Raw genomic sequence first — 20321 nt, forward strand, 5'->3', positions numbered from 1 at the left:
TCCTGGGTTGGATAGAATCGAATTCAACTTGTTGAAGAATCTACCCGTCTCTGCAAAAAGACGCTTGTTGGACTAATTCAACAAGTTTCTTGAGCTAAACATTGTTCCGCACGTCTGGAGGGAGGTAAAAGTCATTGCTATTCAAAAACCCGGAAAACCTGCCTCTGACCACAATTCTTATAGGCCGATTGCGATGCTCTCTTGCCTCCGGAAATTAATGGAGAAAATGATCCTCTTACGGTTAGACAAATGGGTCGAAACAAATGGGTTACTTTCAGATACTCAATTTGGCTTTCGCCGAGGCAAAGGAACGAACGATTGCCTAGCGTTGCTTTCTACCGAAATTCAACTCGCCTTTGCTCGAAAAGGGCAAATGGCTTCTGCATTCTTGGACATTAAGGGGGCTTTTGACTCTGTCTCTGTTGAAGTTTTAACCGAGAAACTTCATTCGCAGGGACTGTCTCCAAATTTGAATAATTTTTTGCTCAATTTGTTGTCAGAAAAGCATATGTATTTCTCACATGGTGATTCGACAACTTCCCGAATTAGTTACATGGGCCTTCCCCAGGGCTCATGTTTAAGTCCTCTCTTATATAATTTTTACGTCAATGACATCGATAAATGTCTTGCAAATTCATGCACGCTACGGCAACTTGCAGACGATAGCGTTGTATCCATTACTGGAAGCGAGGCTAACGATCTGCAAGGACCATTGCTAGATACCTTAGACAATTTGTCTGAATGGGCTCTTAAGCTGGGTATCGAATTCTCTCCGGAGAAAACTGAGCTGGTCGTTTTTTCTAGGAAGCATAACCCAGCTCAGCTGCAGCTCCTACTAACGGGTAAAACAATCACTCAGGTTTTAGTCGCTAAATATCTCGGGGTCTGGTTCGACTCTAAATGCACCTGGGCTTGCCATAATAGGTATCTGACACGAAAATGCCAACAGAGGATTAATTTTCTTCGTACGATTACCGGAACCTGGTGGGGAGCCCACCCAGGAGACCTTCTAAGGCTTTACCAAACAACGATATTGTCTGTAATTGAGTACGGGTGTTTCTGCTTCCGCTCCGCAGCATCAAACTGGAGCGAATACAATATCGTTGTTTGCGTATTGCCTTAGGTTGCATGCAGTCGACCCATACGATGAGTCTTGAAGTGCTAGCGGGTATTCTTCCATTGAAACATCGTTTTTGGAATCTTTCTTAGCGGTTGCTAATTCGATGCACAGTTATGAACCCATTAGTAATTGAAAATTTCGAGAGGTTGGTCGACCTTCAATCTCAATCCAGATTTATGATTATTTATTTTGACTATATGGCTCAAGATATTAATCCTTCTTCATACGATTCCTCCAATGTCGCACTTTTAGATACTTCTAATAATGCTATATTCTTCGAAACCACCATGAAAGAAGATATTATTGGTATCCCGGATTAATTGCGACCGCAAGAGATCCCTAAGATTTTTTCCAATAAGTTCAAACTCGTTAGTTGTGATAAAATGTTTTACACTGACGGATCTAATCTAGATGAGTCCACTGGCTTCGGTGTTTTCCACGAAAATTTTACCGCCTCCTACAAACTCGATGCTCCTGCTTCGTCGCAGAGCTGTACGTTGTACGTCGCAGAGCTTGCTGCTATTCAGTACTCTCTTGGGATCATCGAAACCCTGCCCATAGACCACTACTTCATCTTCACAGACAGTCTCAGTGCCATTGAGGCTCTGCGATCGATGAAGACTGTGAAGCACACCCCGTATTTCCTGGGGAAAATACGGCGGTTTTTTAGTGCTTTAACAGATAAAAATTACCGGGTTACCTCAGCGTGGGTCCCTTCTCATTGTTCCATTCCGGGCAATGAAAAGGCTGACGCTTCAGCTAAGGTGGGTGCTATTGATGGCGATATTTATGTAAGACCAATTGCTTATGATGAATTTTATAGCATTTTGCGTCAAAGAACACTCAACAGTTGGCAATCATCATGGAACTCAGATGAACTGGGACGGTGGCTACATTCCATTTTTCCTAAGGTATCGACGAAAACATGGTTCAAGGGGTTGGATGTAGGTCGGGACTTCATTCGCGTGATGTCCAGACTTATGTCCAATCACTACACGTTAAACACGCATCTCTTTCGTATAGGGCTTGCAGACAGTAATCACTGCGTTTGTGGCGATGGCTACCATGACATCGAGCATGTTGTTTGGTCGTGTACCGATTACTGTGGTGTTAGGTCTGAGCTTATAGATTCCCTTCGGGCCCGAGGAAAACAACCGAACGTACCCGTTAGAGACATTCTGGGAAGCGGTGATCTCCAGTACATGACACAGCTATACGGGTTTATAAAAAATGCTGGCATTAAAATTTGATTTCTTTTATCTATTTGCTAGAATACAATTTCTGTCACAAACTGAAAGAGAATGATACACCCGGCTGGAGACACTAAAACAAAGACTCGGCATCTCTATGTTTATGCAGACACCTCAGACCAAAACTGCTCAAATAGAACATCACTGGTTAGCCACGTACAAATGAATACATTCTGTAATATAAAATAGTTAAAAACAAAATTGTAACACCCCTCCTCTCACCTTAAATCCCCACGAGCTCGTAGTCGGCCGCGAGAATAAAAAAAGGCCGCCCTCTTTTCCCTGCTAATTTAGAATTTAAAAAAAAATGTACTTGGCTCAGTTAAACATAAATTGTATCGTGCCGTGTCAAATAAACTATTTAAAAAAAAAACTCTAGCAATTTTTATTGCTCTTACAACACTAGGCAATGTTACCGTGTCCTTAAACGCAACTTTTGCATGATTCACATACCTGTCAAAGTTAACCCTTGCGTGCCCGGTGCAATTTTTCATATTTTCGAAAAATTTTTCTAACTCAGTCAAAACTCAATCGAATTTGATCAAACAAGTTTCCAAATAACAAAAAATGTATTGAATTTGCTTGAAGTAAAATTAGTTAAGGGTTAATTACGTTAAATTTGGAGAAGTGAGTAAAGTTGGATAAAAGCTCAAAAAATGTAGTTTTCAACAATTACCATTCCATACTATTAAAGAAATACTGATAAATTCGCAGGAAACCACACAGATTTTAATTTCAGAGCTAGTTTTTGAGTTTTTGCAACAAAACGAATTGAAATCGGTCTAACGATCAAATAAGAGCAAATAAGCAGCTCGTGAACCAAAATAAACAAATTTAAAACTGAAATAGTTATTTTTGTTTCCAAACTAGCTGTAAATGATATTTTTCAGCACAGAAATCATCATTTATCTTTGGCATATAAAAAAGCACATTGCCAAAAGAATGTATGGATTTCAATGGTGATCAATTTCACCCCAATTTACCTCATAGTACCTTATAGAATTATCGAATTTATTTCATGAAGTTGACGATAGAAATTTCACCAATAGCCATAGAGGTTTACTGGAGCACATACCAGTACTTGTTTTAAAATTATACTATTTCGGGAAAAATGTACATGAAGTTAGTTAATTGGAAATTGTTATAAAAATCGATCAATTTCACCCCTTTCCATGGTATTCTTATTTGGCGCCTTTATCCCAAATAATGAAACGCAGTGCTACGTCAATAATATTGTCCAGCTTCCATGTTCCTCGGTGATTTGTCTGCTAGCACAGCTTCTTCTAAATGCGAATTATTTGATGAACATTTAAAAGCCGTTTGATCGTCTTCAGTTGCTATGCCAGATTAGATTGACGCTGCAATACGCGATACTACGCAGGAGAGTTTCGATTGTGAAGTTTTTCAAGTGACAGAAGCTCACGTTTTGAGTGCAATTCGAATGCTGAAACATTCCATTTGTCCTGGGCCAGACGGGATCCCGCCATTTTTGTTGAAAAACTGCTCGAACGAACTGGTGGCACCTCTTGTAGAGCTGTTTAATCTTTCTCTGCAACAAGGATTGTTTCCTGTTAGTTGGAAAAATTCATTGCCCGATACACAAAAAAGGGGTCAAGTGCAACATAACTAATTACCGAAGAATTACATCATTATGTGTTTATTCCAAAGTTTTCGAAACAGTCTTCAGAACAGTGCTGTTTTCATCGTGCAAAAACTATATTTCTAGTGACCAACATGGTTTTTATCTAAAGAGATCCGTCACAACCAATGTATCGCAGTTCTCTTCGTTCAAAGCTGCGTTCGATCGTGTTAATCACGACATCCTTCTACGAAAGCTGGATAAATCGGTGCTCTCCGCCACGCTCGTGAGTTGTTTTCGTTCGTACCCGACCGGCAGAGTTGTATGTGTCAGTCTTGGGTCGTCACATTCCGAGCCATTTACAACATTTTCTAGAGTGCCGCAAGGAAGCAATCTGGGTCCACTTTTATTCTCACCGTTTCTTAACGACGTTGCTACTGTTTTACCTCGAGGTACACGGCTCCTTTTCGGAGACGATGTAAAAATCGTTCGAATTTTAGCCTGTCTTGGAGACTGTTTGGAACTACAAAAATTGCTTGAGGCTTTCAGTGATTTGAGCAACAGTAATCTTCTTACTCTGTGTGTAGAAAAATGTCATGTAATTACCTTCAGCAGAAAGCTTCAATCAATTAGCTTTCCATACAGCTTGTCTGGGCAAGCTCTTCAGCGGGTAAGCCAAGTTAAATATCTTGGCGTAATTTTGGATAGTCAGCTTACATTCCGGGCACAATGTCGAAGATGTAATTTCAAGAGCCAACAAGCAACTGGGATTTATTTATAGAATTGCCGATGGATTCCGCGGTCCACTGTGCATGAAAGCTGGAACGATCGATGCTCGAATCAGCGGTTTTCGCTTGGTGTCCGTTCAACAATCGCATAGAAGCTGTTCAGAAAAAATTCGTGCGTATGGCACTAAGGCATCTTCCTTGGCATGACGCTACGAGGTTGCCCCCCTATGAGCACCGCTGCTTGTTATTGGGGATTGAAACGTTGGAGAGAAGAAAATCTAACGCAGAAATTATCTTTGTTGCGAAGGTCCTGAAAAATGAAAGTGATTCACCCGCTATACTCGCGGAATTGAATCTTTACGCCCCAGAAAGGAATCTGCGGAGTCGTCAGCTATTGAGCTTGGAGACAAGGTATAGTCGGTACGGCCAGTATGATGCGATTAGGCATATCTGTTCAACTCAAGAACCAAAAACGAGACAAAATCTCTTTATTTTGAGTATCGACATCTAGCGGTGGAGAGAACGCGTTTTACATTCAAAATTTAATTACACTTATGCCATTCACACCTGCTCGTAGTGAAGAATTATTTCGGTCTCCCTTGTCCTCATATAAAACCAAAAAACAAAAAAACTGTGCGACCTCACGCCGCCCTTTCGTCAAGAGGATTTTTTGTTCCCTCCGGTACTGGTATAGCAAGTGTGCCTTTTCACGATAATCGTACAGTACCACCCGCATAAGTGCATATATTATACATATATTTTTAATGAATTTCATTGTGGCCCGAGTTGAAAACCGAAGATCTTGAGTAACGACCAGTGTTATGAAAATGACTGCAAGACAATGACAGCCAATTTTTAACTGATCCGGCTTTCATTGTATTGCACAGCTCTCTCTGTTTCCCATACGTTCGGTAAACAGTCCGACAGCAACTGACGACAGCACACATGCAACTCCATACGGGCTGTTAGTTTTCATCTCCTTATGTCTGTAGGTTATTCCAAGCTGTCGTAAATGACAGCCTATAATCTTCCGACATCCTTCAGCACGAATCCGAGCGGGATGTCAGGTGATTATGATACACGACAGTAAGGCCGATGAAAGAATGAAAGAGAGATGGTGCGAAGCACGTTTTTTCTTTCGTGGGGAATAATATCAACAATGGAAACGGTTTGCTTTGTATTCAATATGCCACCAGCCTGTGAAAAAAAAAGAGACGAAAAAATGCGAGTCAATGACAGCCGCAGCCGATCAGCAGACTGTCACACTGACTCAGTGTGAAAGCCGATCAGCAGACTGTCACACTGACTCAGTGTGAAAGCCGATCAGCAGACTGTCACACTGACTCAGTGTCACTGAGCAAACTAGGCTGTCATGTCCGAAAGAACAAAATACATGCGCAAGAATGAACTGTCGTACGCAACACAAGACAGTTCCTATGCCTTGTTTAAGCTGTAGCTGTAGGTGAGCTCTCATGAACAGCTCATGCATGAGGCTGTTAGAGTGAAAAGAGAGAAAAGTCGTCAGTATAATGTCGCTCTCCAGTCATTCTCCTAAGCTTGGTAACGACAATGGTTTTTTTCCACATTGTACCGAATGTCGCAAGCAGTACTGTGTATAGCGCGTTTGATATGCATTTCTCGCAATATTAGGTATAATAAACGGTACGAGAAAATAAATATTGTCGTTAGTCGAGAAACACGGTTTCCAACTCTAACCAAAATATTAAAGTAATTCTACTTACTGGTTTAAACGGTTTCAACAGTCGCGCGGTGTACGATCCAAAAAAGTTTGTTAAGCAATTATCGAATGGTTTCAAGATTTTTAGTTTAATTTTTTCTATCATTGTTGGTTGTGAATTGTTACTGAGTTTCTGCTTAAAAGTTTCTTGAATGCTGTCCTGTCTTAACTTGATTTTGATAGATTCAGGATCACCTTTTTGTCTGGTCATTGAAGCAAAAAAAAAGAATAGATTTTTATGCATGTTCAAACTATTGAAGCGAACTATTTGAACTGTTTGATGCACTGTAAAATCAATGTAGGATAGAACAGCAGTTAATGAATGCAAAAGCGTGGGCTAGGATTTGCAGCAGAGTTTTGATCGAAGTTGCATATCTGTTCTGTGGATTAGGTTTATGTCTACGAGGTTCAACGAGGTTGCAGAACTGTTCGACTTCAACGAATCCATCCCCTCGGTGCGAAAAAAAAAAATTAAGCGAATCCTGACTAATCACCAAGAACTGATTGAGTAAGTTTTGTTTAAAGAGCATTTTTCGAGCCCTGAATACTAACAAACCCTGCTACTGCCACATTCGTAATATGGAGAGCGGAGCCCCGAAGCATTTGTTTTGCAGTTGTGGTCCATTATACATGACCACAATTAAATAAACACAAATTCTAATAGAATATTGCGATACTAAAACCTTCGTTGAAACCGGGTCAAAGAGTTGTTACATTAAATCAATAAATAGAAAAACGAGTATCAAGTAACAAAGGCAATCTCAAACCTGCTTTCCACGACTTCTATACAAGGCATGAGTTGTATTATTAAAGTGATCTCACGCTTTCTTGTTCTTTGTTTGCTCTTACGGAGGTAATATCCTTGAATAGTGATTCCAACAAAAGCTTATCTTGAGCTGCGCGCAGTCCTTTGTTGTATATCTAGTATCATATATGATCCTCTTATATTTAGCACTAGCTGACCCGGCAAACTTCGTCTCGCCTATTTTATTGTTCAATTGAATGATTTTAAACATTTCAAATTCATTGATTTCATGCGATTTGTTTATATCAATTGAATTGATTGGTTTTATCGGAATGACAACATCCTCGACTTTTGGCTTTTGTACATCACCTCTATTCCGGAAATATATTGAATGCATTTCAGTTATTTTCGTTGTTTTTTCGAAACTGAAAGTGGTCATCTTCGAAATCAAAATGGTGTCCAGGGTCAATGCTTGGCTACATCATTTCGATTACGGAAATATCCATATGCAGTAGTATTCGGTTATTTTCGGCTGTTTCCCAGAAGTTGCCATTTACAATTCAAACTGGTGTCTGAGGTCAGTTTTTAGCTCCTTGCATCAATCTGGATCCGGTGATACACATATTGGGTGGTATTTGGTCACTTCAGGCTATTTTTCAGAAACCGTAGGTCGCCATCTTTGATTTAAAATGGCATTTGAAGACAATTTCTGACCCCTGAGCGTCATTCTGGTTAAAGAAACACTCATATTGAGTGGTATTTTGTCATTTTTGGCTGTTTTTCAGGCACCGGAAGTCGCCATCTTACCATTCAAAATATTATCTGAGGTCGATTTGTGGCTCCAGTGCGTCATAACAATTCCGGAAATACCCATATTGGGTGGTATTTGATCATTTGCCACCTTTTTTAAGAAACCGGAAGTCGCCATCTTGAATTTCAAAATGGCATTAGGGGCCAATTTTTGGCCTCTGAGCGTCATTCTTGTTAAAGAAACACTCATATTGGGTGGTATTTGGTCGAATTCGGCTGTTTTTCAGACACCGGAAGTCGCCATCTTACAATTCAGAATGTTGTCTGAGGTCGATATGTCGATTTGTGGCTTCAGTGCATCATAACAATTCCGGAAATACCCATATTGGGTGGTATTTCGTCATTTGCCGCTCTTTTTCAGAAACCGGAAGTCGCCATCTTAGATATTGAATTGGTATTTGGTGATATACCAGAAGAAGGAAGGGTGTCGAAACATTATGTACATGTTTGTTACACCCTAAAAACATTCACTTGCCAAATTTAGTTATATTTGCTTGATTGGACCTCGAGCTGTGCGAAATTTGAGTTTCATTTGTATGGGACCCCTCCCCTAGAGAAGACGGAGGGGTGTCAAACCATTATGGATATATTTGTTACCCCCAAAAACATCCACCTACCAAATTTGGTTCTACTTACTTGGTTAGTTCCCAAGATATGGAGGAATTTGTGTTTCATTTGTATGGAACCCCTCCCTCACAGAAGAGTGAGGGGAGTCAAACCAATATGGACATATTTGTTACTCCTAAAAACATCCACATGCCAAATTTGGTTCCATTTGGTCGGTTGGTTCTCGAGATAAGTGGAAATTTGTGTTTCATTTGTATGGAACCCCTCCCTCACAGAATAGGAAGGGGTGTCAAACTATTATAGATATATTTGTTACCCCTAATAACATCCACTTACCAAATTCGGTTCTATTTGCTTGGATAGTTCTCGAGATGTGGAGGAATTTGTGTTTCATTTGTATGGAACCCCTCCCTTCCAGAAAAGAGAGGGGTGTCGAACCAATATGGACATATTTGTTACTCCTTAAAACATCCACATGCCAAATTTGGTTCCATTTGCTTGGTTAGGTTTTGAGATGTGCAGAAATTTGTATTCCGTTTGTATGGGACCCTTCCTTTCCAGAAGAGGGAGGGGTCTCAAACTATCATAGGAACCTTTCTCGGCCTCTTAAACCCCTACATACAAATTTTCACGTCGATCGGTTCGGTAGTTTCCGAGCCTATATGGATCAGACAGACAGACAGACAGACAGACCGGACTGCATTTTCATAGGTATAGATTGCTTATGATAATAATACAGCATAAACCTGGTGGCTTCTTCGACTGTTTGATAACACTTGGAAAAGCATTTTAATGCAAACAAATCATTCAGCTCAACTAAATTGTATGACTTTGTGACTTATATCCACATAATGCCGTATTTTGCAATTCACGGCACGATATTGACGTTATAACTCTAACCTACATTAACAGCATTCATAACGTTCTTCAATTGCGTTATGCTTCCATCATATACCGAAGCCTTATTGCTCTTGCCGTGACGAGAAGTACGCAGCACACTCGGTGTCATTATTGCATGAGCACAGTAATTCCTATAGGCCGTCATTCATTGTGGGATTACCTACCGTGCGTTCCGTCTGCACCTGACAGCTGGGATCTGTTCCCTGTTACGAATCATTTCCTGTATTGCTCTCGGTTTTCGCCATCAACAACGGCAACAGCGACATTGAACGAACGAACGAACGAAGGAACTAGTGAACGCCGAGAAAAGCCTGTCCCTAGTGAATTTTGTATAGCTTCCCTCAATCGATTGTCGCTTGTTCCCGGAAGTTTAGGACTAGGTCAACAGTGCAGATGCTGGGTTACGGGTAGGGAGGAGTTGTATATATTGAGCAGAATACTTCCGACCCATATTTCATCCTCATTCTGTGGTGCAGGCTTAGTGGGGTTTGAAAACCGCGAGGTCGATGGAGCAGAAAGGTCTGGCATAAAATATAGCAAATGGAAGGGCGGGGTTCAAGCGAAAAAATCAATTTTGGGGCATCTCACCGTTGGAGGTTTTCACACCAATCCATCCAGCCGGTGGTAGCATGCTCTCAGATTTCAGTGGACCAGTTTGAGTTAAACTTCCCAGACGAGTTTGCGTGAAATCCCTACGTTAACAATTTGGTTCGCTTTGCGAGAAACTGCCCTCTCGACGTAGGTTCACGTCAATTCAGTCGGAACTTTATGTGGCTAGCCAGTGCGAATTCAGCGTAAATATCGTGCTTGAAAATACGATTATTAGCTAGAAGGAACGTTCTCGTGAGGAAAACTTCCGAACTTCGCAAAGGTTGTGGTGTAGAAAAGAAAAATGGACGGTTCGAGTTGCTTCCAAAGTAACAGCAATGCTGAAGAGGCAGCCAGCGTTGCTGGCGTCCAGAGAAGTGAATCCTACAGTATCAATGATGGCACCAGATGCGGTAGATCTTTAACACTGGCAGTGCCGAGAGGATTATCCGAAACCAACAGCACCGGTTCCCTACGGATCCGAAGCAACAGCTTCAATTCAGTCAACAGGAGAAGCCAATCAAAAGTTTGTATTGACTCAAATGTACCTATCCCTGTTTTTTCCTGGCACACAGCACCGCTTAAAAAAACGAAAAAAACTGAGTAGCTAAGCTAGCTCCCCTTGCCTATGTTGGTACACAAGCAAATCGCTGATGCTGCAGGCTTCAAGTGTAAAAATTGCCTTTGTTGTACGACAAAGCTGTACTGTATGTACTGCTGATGTTTTCCCGTTTCCGTGCCTCGTCAAACACACACACCTCGCTACGGGGTTTAGTTTTTGCTAACTAAAGGGCTTTGAGCGATAGTTTCTCAAACAGAAACTTGAGATGATATGCAGTAAATATAGCCTGTGCACTGAAAGTAACGTTACGGCACCGGTTTGCTGTGGGAAGATGGTTTTTATGTCAGTGTGAAGGATGTATTGTTTATATTGATAATAAAAGAACAACATACGAAGATTTCCATAATAAATTCTGTTTTTTCTTTAAATCTACAAACAACACAAAGCACCCAAAGAACACGCAGAATGTGTATGTGACGCATTCCTGTTCCTCCATTCCGAAACCTTGTCGAGATTTCATTCTATTCCAGTCGTTTGCTGTTAACTCTGCATAAAATGGTCGCTTTGAAGTTTCGTTGTTTACCCAGCACGTATTTCATTGTCTTTCATTTCCATCCCAGCTTTCGAGTTAAATAATATGCATAATTGGATAACCTTCCAAGATTACCTAGCAGTAAATCATCGCCTAACGTGCGAGGTTTTGTTTGTCCTCCGATACTGGTTCCATCAATCTTCTCTGAAAGTGATAAAAAATCAAGCTAGAGAATGAACTTTTAGGCACGCTGTTACATTTCACCTGGCGCGCTTTGTTAGCACGGGCACGCGTTTCGTTTTGGTATTCATCATTTGTGTCACATTCGTGTTTACCTTCACGATGAAAATCCCGCCTGATCATTTGTTTGCTTTTTTAGCAATACACATAAAAGCCTGTGACAAGATCATTCGGCGTGTTTTGGTCATAGGTGTAGAAAAAAAACGGGAAAGAGTTGGGAATTTATTTCCCCTTTTGAATGGGGTTTTCATTCTAAACATGTTCATAACTTGCCTGTAGACAGATTTGGTTTGGAGTAACTCTTAATGTCAACCCTTATCGAAAAATGGGGTGCACACTGGAAGAAACATGTTTACATAACACGCAATGCAGGAAAACAAGTGAAAATTTGATAGAAACGGCGCAATGTGTGCTCTACATGATGTGCATAAAAATAAAAAATCTCCGCCAAATCTTAACCAAACCAAATTTGTGTTAGAAACAGATTAATCGAGTTTTGAAATGTTATGCTAGAAAACAACTATTTTGTGGTACTGGTTCTAAGATATAGTAACAAATTAATTGCAAAACAAATAATTTAGATTGATTTTTTACAACTCAAAAAAAAAACAATATAAATTTCGTATTTCGCTTCTAAGGTGTTATTCATTTTTGGAACTTTCTTGTCAGGAAATTAATTTAAATTATACTTGATTTAGTGGACTGTATTTAACTGATTGAAAGGTATTATTTTAGTTACAATAACACAACTGGTCAAGCGGGCAATTTATTGGAAAGACCTGTATACATTTGATTTTGATCTCTAATGAACTGATATTGAATCTTGCTTCCGGCTCTCGCGTGCGTTGAGCGTTGAGATATTGATTTCAAGTGCGCTGGCAAAAAAAAAGAGAATTGAACTACTTCAATCATTTCTATAGCGTGCATAATTTTACAATCGCCTGAGCCAAAATGATTATAAAAAATTCTGCGTCGGCGCGTACAGAGGTGATAAAGTCAAATGAGAGACTAGTAACACGGCCAATCAAGAGTTGTGTTTGCACGATCCAGCTCTATGTGAAGTTGTTATAACAAAACTTTTTGTCTGTCGAATAACATTAGAGTCATTAGTAAAAATTTTAGGATTTGCCTTTCTCCTAGAAAGGTATAGCAATCACTTGCAAAACCGAAAGTATAAAAGTGCTCCAAAGGGCCGAATGGCATATATCACTCGACTCAGCTCGACGAGCTGAGCATTTTCTGTATGTGTGTGTGTGTGTGTGTGTGTGTGTGTGTGTGTGTGTATGTGTGTATGTGCAGATTTTTATTCTCACTCATTTTTCTCAGAGCTGGCTGGACCGATTTACATGAAATAAATTGCAAATGAAAGGTCTAGTTTCCCCATAAGACTCTATTAAATTTCATTGTGATCGGATTTTTAGTTTAGAGGTTATGTATCAAAATGTAAAAATCATGAAACATCATTATCTCCAAAACTACACAACCGATTCGAACAAAATTGGTTTCAAATGAACGGGCTACCTGAAAAACCCTTAACTTTTGAATTTCATTAAGATTAAACTTGTGGTTCTAAAGTTATGTAAAGAAACGTGTCTTGAAGACTGTTTAATCTCACTCATGTTTCTCAGAGATGGCTGAACCGATTCTCATAAAATTAGTGTCAAATGGAAGGTCTAGTTGCCCCATAAAACCCTATTGATTTGTTTTGCAATCGGACTATTACTTTGCCTGTTATGTTTAAAAATGTGAAATCCAGCTATGCAAAGGAACATATTCCGAAGACTACTTGGACTCACTCACTTTTGTCAGAGATGGCTGACCCGATCTCCACAAAATCAGTGTTAAATTAAAAGTCTAGCTGCCTCATAATACGCTATTAAATTTTACTGTAATCGGACTGTAACTTCGTTTGTAATGTACCGAAATGTGAAAACCACGAAACATCATTATCTCAGAAACTACATAACCGATTTGTTTAATATTATTATCAGATGAGCGGGCTAGTTAAGGGTTAACTGATGAATTATGATTGAATACGTGGTTTCAAATTATGGCTGCCCTATACGTTCTCATTTCATTTCATTTCATTTCATTATAATCGAACTTAGGCAACCGTTATGTATTAAATTGTTAATAAAACAACGAAAGTCTATTATCTCAAAGATTACATGACTTATTTGAACATAACTAGTGCCATACGAACGAGTCATCTCTCAAACTTACAAATAACAAACTTCATAACAATTTTAAATGTGGCTCAAAAGTTATGGAAAGACAAGAAATTCAAAGACTATTGAAAGCTATACCTGGTTTGATCGATATATGTGGCCTCAACATAATTTAAATGTGGTATCGTACTATTTGAACTTTCCAAATTCATTGATTCCTTGCGATGTGTTTAAAGTCTGCAAATGCACGACGAATCGGCCATAGGATATGATCAAAGTCAAATAACAAATCGTTTAAAATGATTGGTTTTATCGAAATGATAACATCTTCGACTTTTGGCTTCTGTACATTGCCTTAATTCTGAATATATTCATATTGGGTGGTGTTCGGTCATTTTCAGCAGATTTTCTGGCATCAATCTAACACCGGAAATACCCATATTGGGAGGTATTTAGTTATTTTGGTTGTTTTCCAGAAACTAAAAGTGGTCGTCTTTAAATTCAAAATGGTGTCCAGGGTCAATGTTTGGTTTCTATGCATCATCTCCATTACGGAAATATCTATATTGAGTATTATTCGGTCATTTTCGATTGTTTCCTAGAAGTTGCCATTTAGCAATTCAAATTGTGCCTGAGGTCAATTGTTAGCTCATTGTATCATTCTGGTTCCAGAGATACTCATATTGGATGGTATTTGGTTATTTTAGGCTGTTTTCATAAACCGGAAGTCACCATTTTGGATTTCAAAATGGTATTTAAGATAATTTCTGGGCTCTGAGCGTCATTCTGGTTGAAGAAACACCCATATTGGGTGTTATTCGATAGTTTTCGGCTGTTTTCCAGGAACTGGAAGTCGCCAACCTAGAATCCAAAATGGGGTTTGTGGTTGTGGTAGATCCGGAGTTACTCATGTTAGACGGAATTCGGCCATTTTTGGCTGTTTTCCAGAAACCAGAAGTTGCCATCCTACATTTCATAATAATGTCTGAGGTAAATTTTTGGCTTCTTGCAATATGCTGGCTCCAGAGATACTCATCTTGGGTGTTATTTGGTCGTTTTGGGCTGTTTTTCAGAAACCGAAAATCATCATTTTGGACTTTAAAATTGCCTGTGAAATCAATTTCTGTCATCTGGGCGTAATTCTGGTTCCGAAAACATTCATATTGAATGGTGTTTGGTCATTTCCGGCTTCAAGATTGTGTCTGTTATCAATTTTTAGCTTCTGTGCATCTTTCTGGTTCCGGAGATACTCATATTTAATGGGAATCGTCCATTTCAGGCTGTTTTCCAGAAACCGGAAGTTGCCATCTTACAATTCGTAATGTTGTCTGAAGGCGATTTGTGGCTCCAGTGCATCATTACGGTTCCGGAAATAACCATTTTGGGTGGTATTTGGTCGTTTGCCGCTGTTTTTCCGAAACCGGAAGTCGCCATTTTGGATTTCATAATGGCATTTGAAGACAATTTCGATCGATTTAGCTCCTGTGTAGCATTCTAGATCCGGATATTATTATATGGAAATCGGCCATTTCTGGCTGTTTTCCAGAAACCGGAATTTGCCATCTTACAATCCAAAACGTTGCCTGAGGTCGATTATGAACAAATTTGTTACCACTAAAAACATTTACCTGCCAAATTTGGTTCCATTTAGTTGATTAGTTCTCGAGATGTGCAGAAATTTGTGTTTCATTTGTATGGAACCCCTCCCTTCCAGAAAAGGGAGGGCGTCCAACTATTATGGACATACTTGTTACCTCTTAAAGGATCCACATGCCAAATTCAGTTTCATTTACTTGTTTTGCTCTTGAGTTGCGCAGAAATTTATGTTTCAGCGATGAGCGAGTTGCGTGCTCGCATTTATCAAGCGTCGTAATCTTTGTTTCATTTTTGTCATTGGTACATGGTATCTTTGCGGAATTTGTACTGCAGGTTGAGCTATGGGAGATGATGATTCCGTGATTCCTGTTGAATTTATTAACTTATCTGGTATGGGGGCCCGTTGGCCCCCCATGTCCACCGGTGGTTGAGATTCTATATATTCATGGTAGTCTATGTAACGGAATGGTGCAGCCCCGCAGGCGATTGTTGCGTGGGTTGATTCGGGGAAATTTTAATGCATTTGGATTCCAAAAATCCTTACATGCACGGCGATCTTCAAAGGCTCGAAAATATATTCCCTTGGGCCAAATAGACGGGTTGAGCGACTGATCTTTCAATGATTGTTCTATTCCAACTTTAAACGGAACGAACGCCAACGCTTCCAGATCGACATCCTTCTTGCCAAGTTTTTTTACTACCGGCTGAGAATTTGGTACACATTCCTCGACTAGAGCAGCAACTTCATCTTCAGACACTTGTGTGGCAATTCTCGACAAGTATATCCAGAATTTTTCAGCTGGCTTAGGCACAGTTTCAATTTTTTTTGGCATATTGTCAGTAGACCGCGTGCCAACAATCAATTTTGTTTGAATTGTCACCCGCTTCGGAGTGTCGCTGGGTGATACAACTCTGGGACGTTTGCTTCTGCGCGGTATAGATAACGGCGGTGGAATAGGGGCGGACAATAGCTTCTCAGACATCTGTCCTACTAAAGCATTAGTTTGTCCGAGCTCGTTTTTAAACGCATTTAAGCAACCATTGATAACTTCAGCAACAGAAGAAGTGGTTGCATTTTCATTGCCAGGCTATCCTTGTGACTTTAAAAAGCTCAACTGACTTGATACAATTCGCGCAGAACCATAAAAGATTAGCTTGGCCGTTAACAAAATCAAGATTTGATCTAGCCCATCCGAAACTTTTCATGTGCGCTGCGCGCTCGCATAAGTAGCATTTTATCAAATTAAGGTTCTCAATGGGTTCAGAACATTCAGAGCAGTTTCTATCCATTTGTATGTAAGCTTTCGGCAGCTCTCAGTATAAACAAAGGCGATTCCACCAGCTGCTTACAGCAATAACAGCGATTAGAAGTGAAGCGAGTTGGAACAATAGCGCGTGATCGATGCTCAGAAGATACCAAAACAATGAAGGCAGTCGAATGTATCGAATATTAAAAACACTTTTCAGCACAGCACAGCACGAAATTCGCATGAACTCCCGTGAATTAACGATGATTTTGGTGGATACCCGGATACCCTGTCGAGTACTTACTCATGACGACATGTTACTTATAGACATTAAAAGGAATAATAAACAATTCACTTGTTGGAACGAATGAAATGGCGCTGGAGACCAGTTATCGTGCTGAAGCTGAATAAAATCTACTGGTTAGGTTAACACGTCGGAGTCGAATATTACGCCGATTACGTTCCGACGAATTTGCAGTGTGTTTAAGTCGATGAGTTTACATCGCTGTTCGTAGCTAGGTAGTCGAAAACGGTCGTTTCACGGCAGTGTTCGGAGAGCAAAGCGAACAAACCTTCGCTGCACTGACTTGATTCTGTTGAAATTCGACATCGCTCAGGTAGGTTAAAATATCAAAGGCCCAAGATGGCTGTCTTGCGGAATGCCGAGTGTAAATATCATGATCTTAGTAATCAACTCACAGAGCCAAGAGACTTACAGAGCTTATAGAGCCGCAAATTAATATTTCTCACTAAATTCATGCCTTAAGGCCCAGTTACACACACACTGCGTAATGACGCCTTTTCTATACAAAATAGAAGGCGTGATGGCGATCACTGACTCTATTCTGCTTATTCCGTTGAGATGTCATACGGAAGAGCAGTATTCAGAGTTAAGAAGTACTTCCAAGTCCTTGGCAGAGTTTGTGGGTCGCAGAGGTGTGTTTGTTAAGTTCTAGTGGAAAGTCGGTGGACTACCCTTTTCTGGGTAATGTTATTATTTCCCATTTGTCGACGCTTAGTTTCATGCGGTTGTTCGCGCACCACTCTGCGAAAACCTATAAATGGTCCTGGGGTGCGGCGGCATCTGACAGAATTTTCACTCTTGCGTACAGCTTTAGGTCGTCAGCGAATGACGGACGAGTATTTTGAAGTCGAAAATCGACGTCGCGCAGGTAAGTTAAAATATCAAAGGCCCAAGATGGCTGCCTTGCGGAATGCCGGAGTGTAAACATCATGATCTAAGTGACCAACTTACAGAGCCCAGAGACTTACAGAGCTTATAGAACCGAAAAAACAATATTTCTCACCAAATTCATGCCTTAGTGAAACCAAGTAATTTGTAACAATTTCAACATTTTTTTTAATTTGGCTGAAACATTGCTTAAATGTTCTATAGGATAAGGACGTAATTTTGTGCTATTAATAATTTTGACTTAAAGCTACGTCTCCAAGCAGGTTTCTGAGAGCAGGAGTAATTGAAAAGCTGAAGAGATGTGTATGAGACATGGCTGATAGGTTAACGTAAAATTGCGACGATCTCTGTATTTCTTCCCGGTTCCGAAAATACCAATATTGGGTGGTATTCGGCCATTTCTGACTTGTTTTCAGGTCCCGGTTATCATCACCTAGAACCTCAAAATGGCTGCTTGGGTTAATTTCAGATTTTGATCGTCATTCCGATTCCGGAAACATACTTATTGGGTAATTTCAGGCCGTTTTCCAAAAACCGGAAGCCGCGAATTTTGAAGCAAAGTTGATTTACGACCTCTGGGTATCCTTTCCAATCCGAAAGATCCCATACTGGGTGGTATTTAGCCATTTCAAGAAGTTTCTCCGCAGAGAGAGAACACACTCTCGGACAATTTTTGACGTGCATTTGCATGGCACATAAAGCCTTCAGCGCCGCATGACTACCAGAGAAAATGCAAACATACGCATAGCCACTAATATCCGAGCTCCAAGACCGGAGATATGTAAACCCTACACTCCCAATCGGAACGTGATGTTTCATGCGCCTTGTAGGGAACACAGCAGTTATCTATGGGTTCCATTAAATCTCCTGGCCCTCTTTTGAAGTATTGCAACTACAAATACAAGAATAAAACAGAGTAAATTTTACTTTCCCAGAGGGGTGGAGAGAATTTTTTTAAAAGATTCTGAGTTGTAGGGTACTAACTAAGGATGATTTTTAACCCAAAACAGCCCAGAATTCTCCGCTAATACTTTACTTCTTTCACATTTGAATAACTACTTCGTCCACTTACCAAACTAAACTAGTTTGATGTGATTTTCCCTGTCAAGCGGTATCTACTAGTGTTCATAAAAGTATTGCCAAACGATGGAAGTGACATTGAATTTCATTTTAAACCATGAAAAGTTCAATGTGTCAAATGATGCCATATAATTGATTAGAGTTAAGAGCTTCTTTTTCGAAAGTTTAATCAAATATCTGATATGTTATGCAAAATCTTTATTTGATTTGAAATCGATAAATAGGTCCTTGCCATTTACTTCATGTAATTGTTTACCACTACTATATTTCAAAGCGTCCATACGGAGGGTTAAATTTTGTACCACTTTCCTAGCTTTTTAGCCTAATTGAGCTAGAGCTTGAAACGGGTCTTTAGTATCTCGCGGCTGGTGTTAAATCAAAGTATGTAGCGTAACGATTGAAATGGCGCTGGAATATTGCATTGATTACGTCCCGACGAATTCGCAGTATGTCTTAAGGTCCAAGCATAATTGATTCGTTTGTGTTGCGTTGACGTTGTTTTGGCAGGGAATGTATGAGCTAACTATGGCCAAAATTGCGTCTTTACATTGCCTTCAATTCGGCAGTGCTACGAAACCCAATACAAATTAACTGCGTTCATAAGACACAGCCTCCGCAGAGAGAGAACGCACTCTCGGAAATTTTTGACGCTGCATTCCATCCATACATACACTGATATCCGAACTCCAGGACCAAAGATGCCCGCACCAGTATTTGGCCCGATTTTTGAGCAATCCGTGAAGAATACCGTTGACCTCTGACGAACTATGTAAACCCTACACTCCCAATTGGAACATGATGTTTCATGCACCTCGTAGGAAATATCGCAGTTATCCATAGGTTTCATTCAGTCTCCGTTCACACTCATCATTGGTCCTCTTTTGAAGTATAATATACTCAGGTGACCAAGAAGGTCACCCGGTAAGGTAGGTACGCGTTCCAGTTAAGGTTCGCATCTAGGATTAATCCTAGAAATTTAAACTTTTCGCTGAATTGGATAATACTTCCCTGGAGCCTAAAAAACCAAGGAGGACGCTTCAAAATCATTTTCAGAATTTTATTCTGAATCCTTTGAAGCGTTTTCTTCCATGTTGAACAGCAACTTGACCAGATCGGTACAGCATAAAGCATTGCTGGTCTAAAAATTTGTTTGTAAATCAAAAGTTTGTTCTTTAAACAAAGTTTAGAATTCCTGTTTATGAGAGGATATAGACATCTCGTATATTTGATGCACTTGGCTTGTATACTCGCAATGTGCTCTTTGAAAATAAGTTTTTTATCGTAAATTAGTTCCAAGTACTTAACCTTGTCAGACCAACTTAAAATAACCCCATTCATCTTGACAACGTGATTAATGTTTGGCTTGAGGAAAGAAGCACTAGGCTTATGAGGAAAAATTATCATTTGAGTTTTAAAAGCATTGGGAGAGATTTTCCACTTTTGCAAGTAGGAAGAAAAAATATCTAAACTTTTCTGCAATCGACTGCATATGACACGAAGACTTTTTCCTTTTACGGAAATGCTTGTGTCATCGTAGAAAAATGACTTTGTGCATCCTGGAGGCAAATCAGGAAGATCTGAAGTGAATATGTTATACAGGACTGGGCCCAAGACAGAACCTTGAGGCACACCTGCTCTGACAGGAATTCTATCAGATTTTGAATTCTGATAGACAACCT

At 40.0% G+C, this 20321-nt stretch overlaps 1 protein-coding gene across 10 annotated transcripts in view; it reads left to right on the forward strand.

Moving 5' to 3' along the window:
• LOC129722753 (alpha-catulin) overlaps positions 1-20321 on the forward strand; it is a 380319-nt gene that overhangs the window by 85339 nt on the left and 274659 nt on the right. For 3 of the 10 annotated variants that reach the window (XR_008727634.1, XM_055676455.1, XM_055676454.1), the window contains exon 1: positions 10260-10551. The exons of 4 other annotated variants lie outside the window; for them this stretch is intronic. Coding sequence is in view for 5 of the 6 variants with exons in the window: in XM_055676455.1 (XP_055532430.1) it covers positions 10330-10551 (222 nt within the window). In the remaining variant the exon portion in view is untranslated. Of the gene's footprint in view, positions 1-10259; positions 10552-20321 lie in introns of those variants that run through there. 3 more of the 10 variants (XM_055676456.1, XM_055676459.1, XM_055676458.1) reach the window with 2 other exon arrangements.

Source organism: Wyeomyia smithii, chromosome 2, assembly GCF_029784165.1.
Source record: "Wyeomyia smithii strain HCP4-BCI-WySm-NY-G18 chromosome 2, ASM2978416v1, whole genome shotgun sequence".
Classification (NCBI taxonomy): domain Eukaryota; kingdom Metazoa; phylum Arthropoda; class Insecta; order Diptera; family Culicidae; genus Wyeomyia; species Wyeomyia smithii.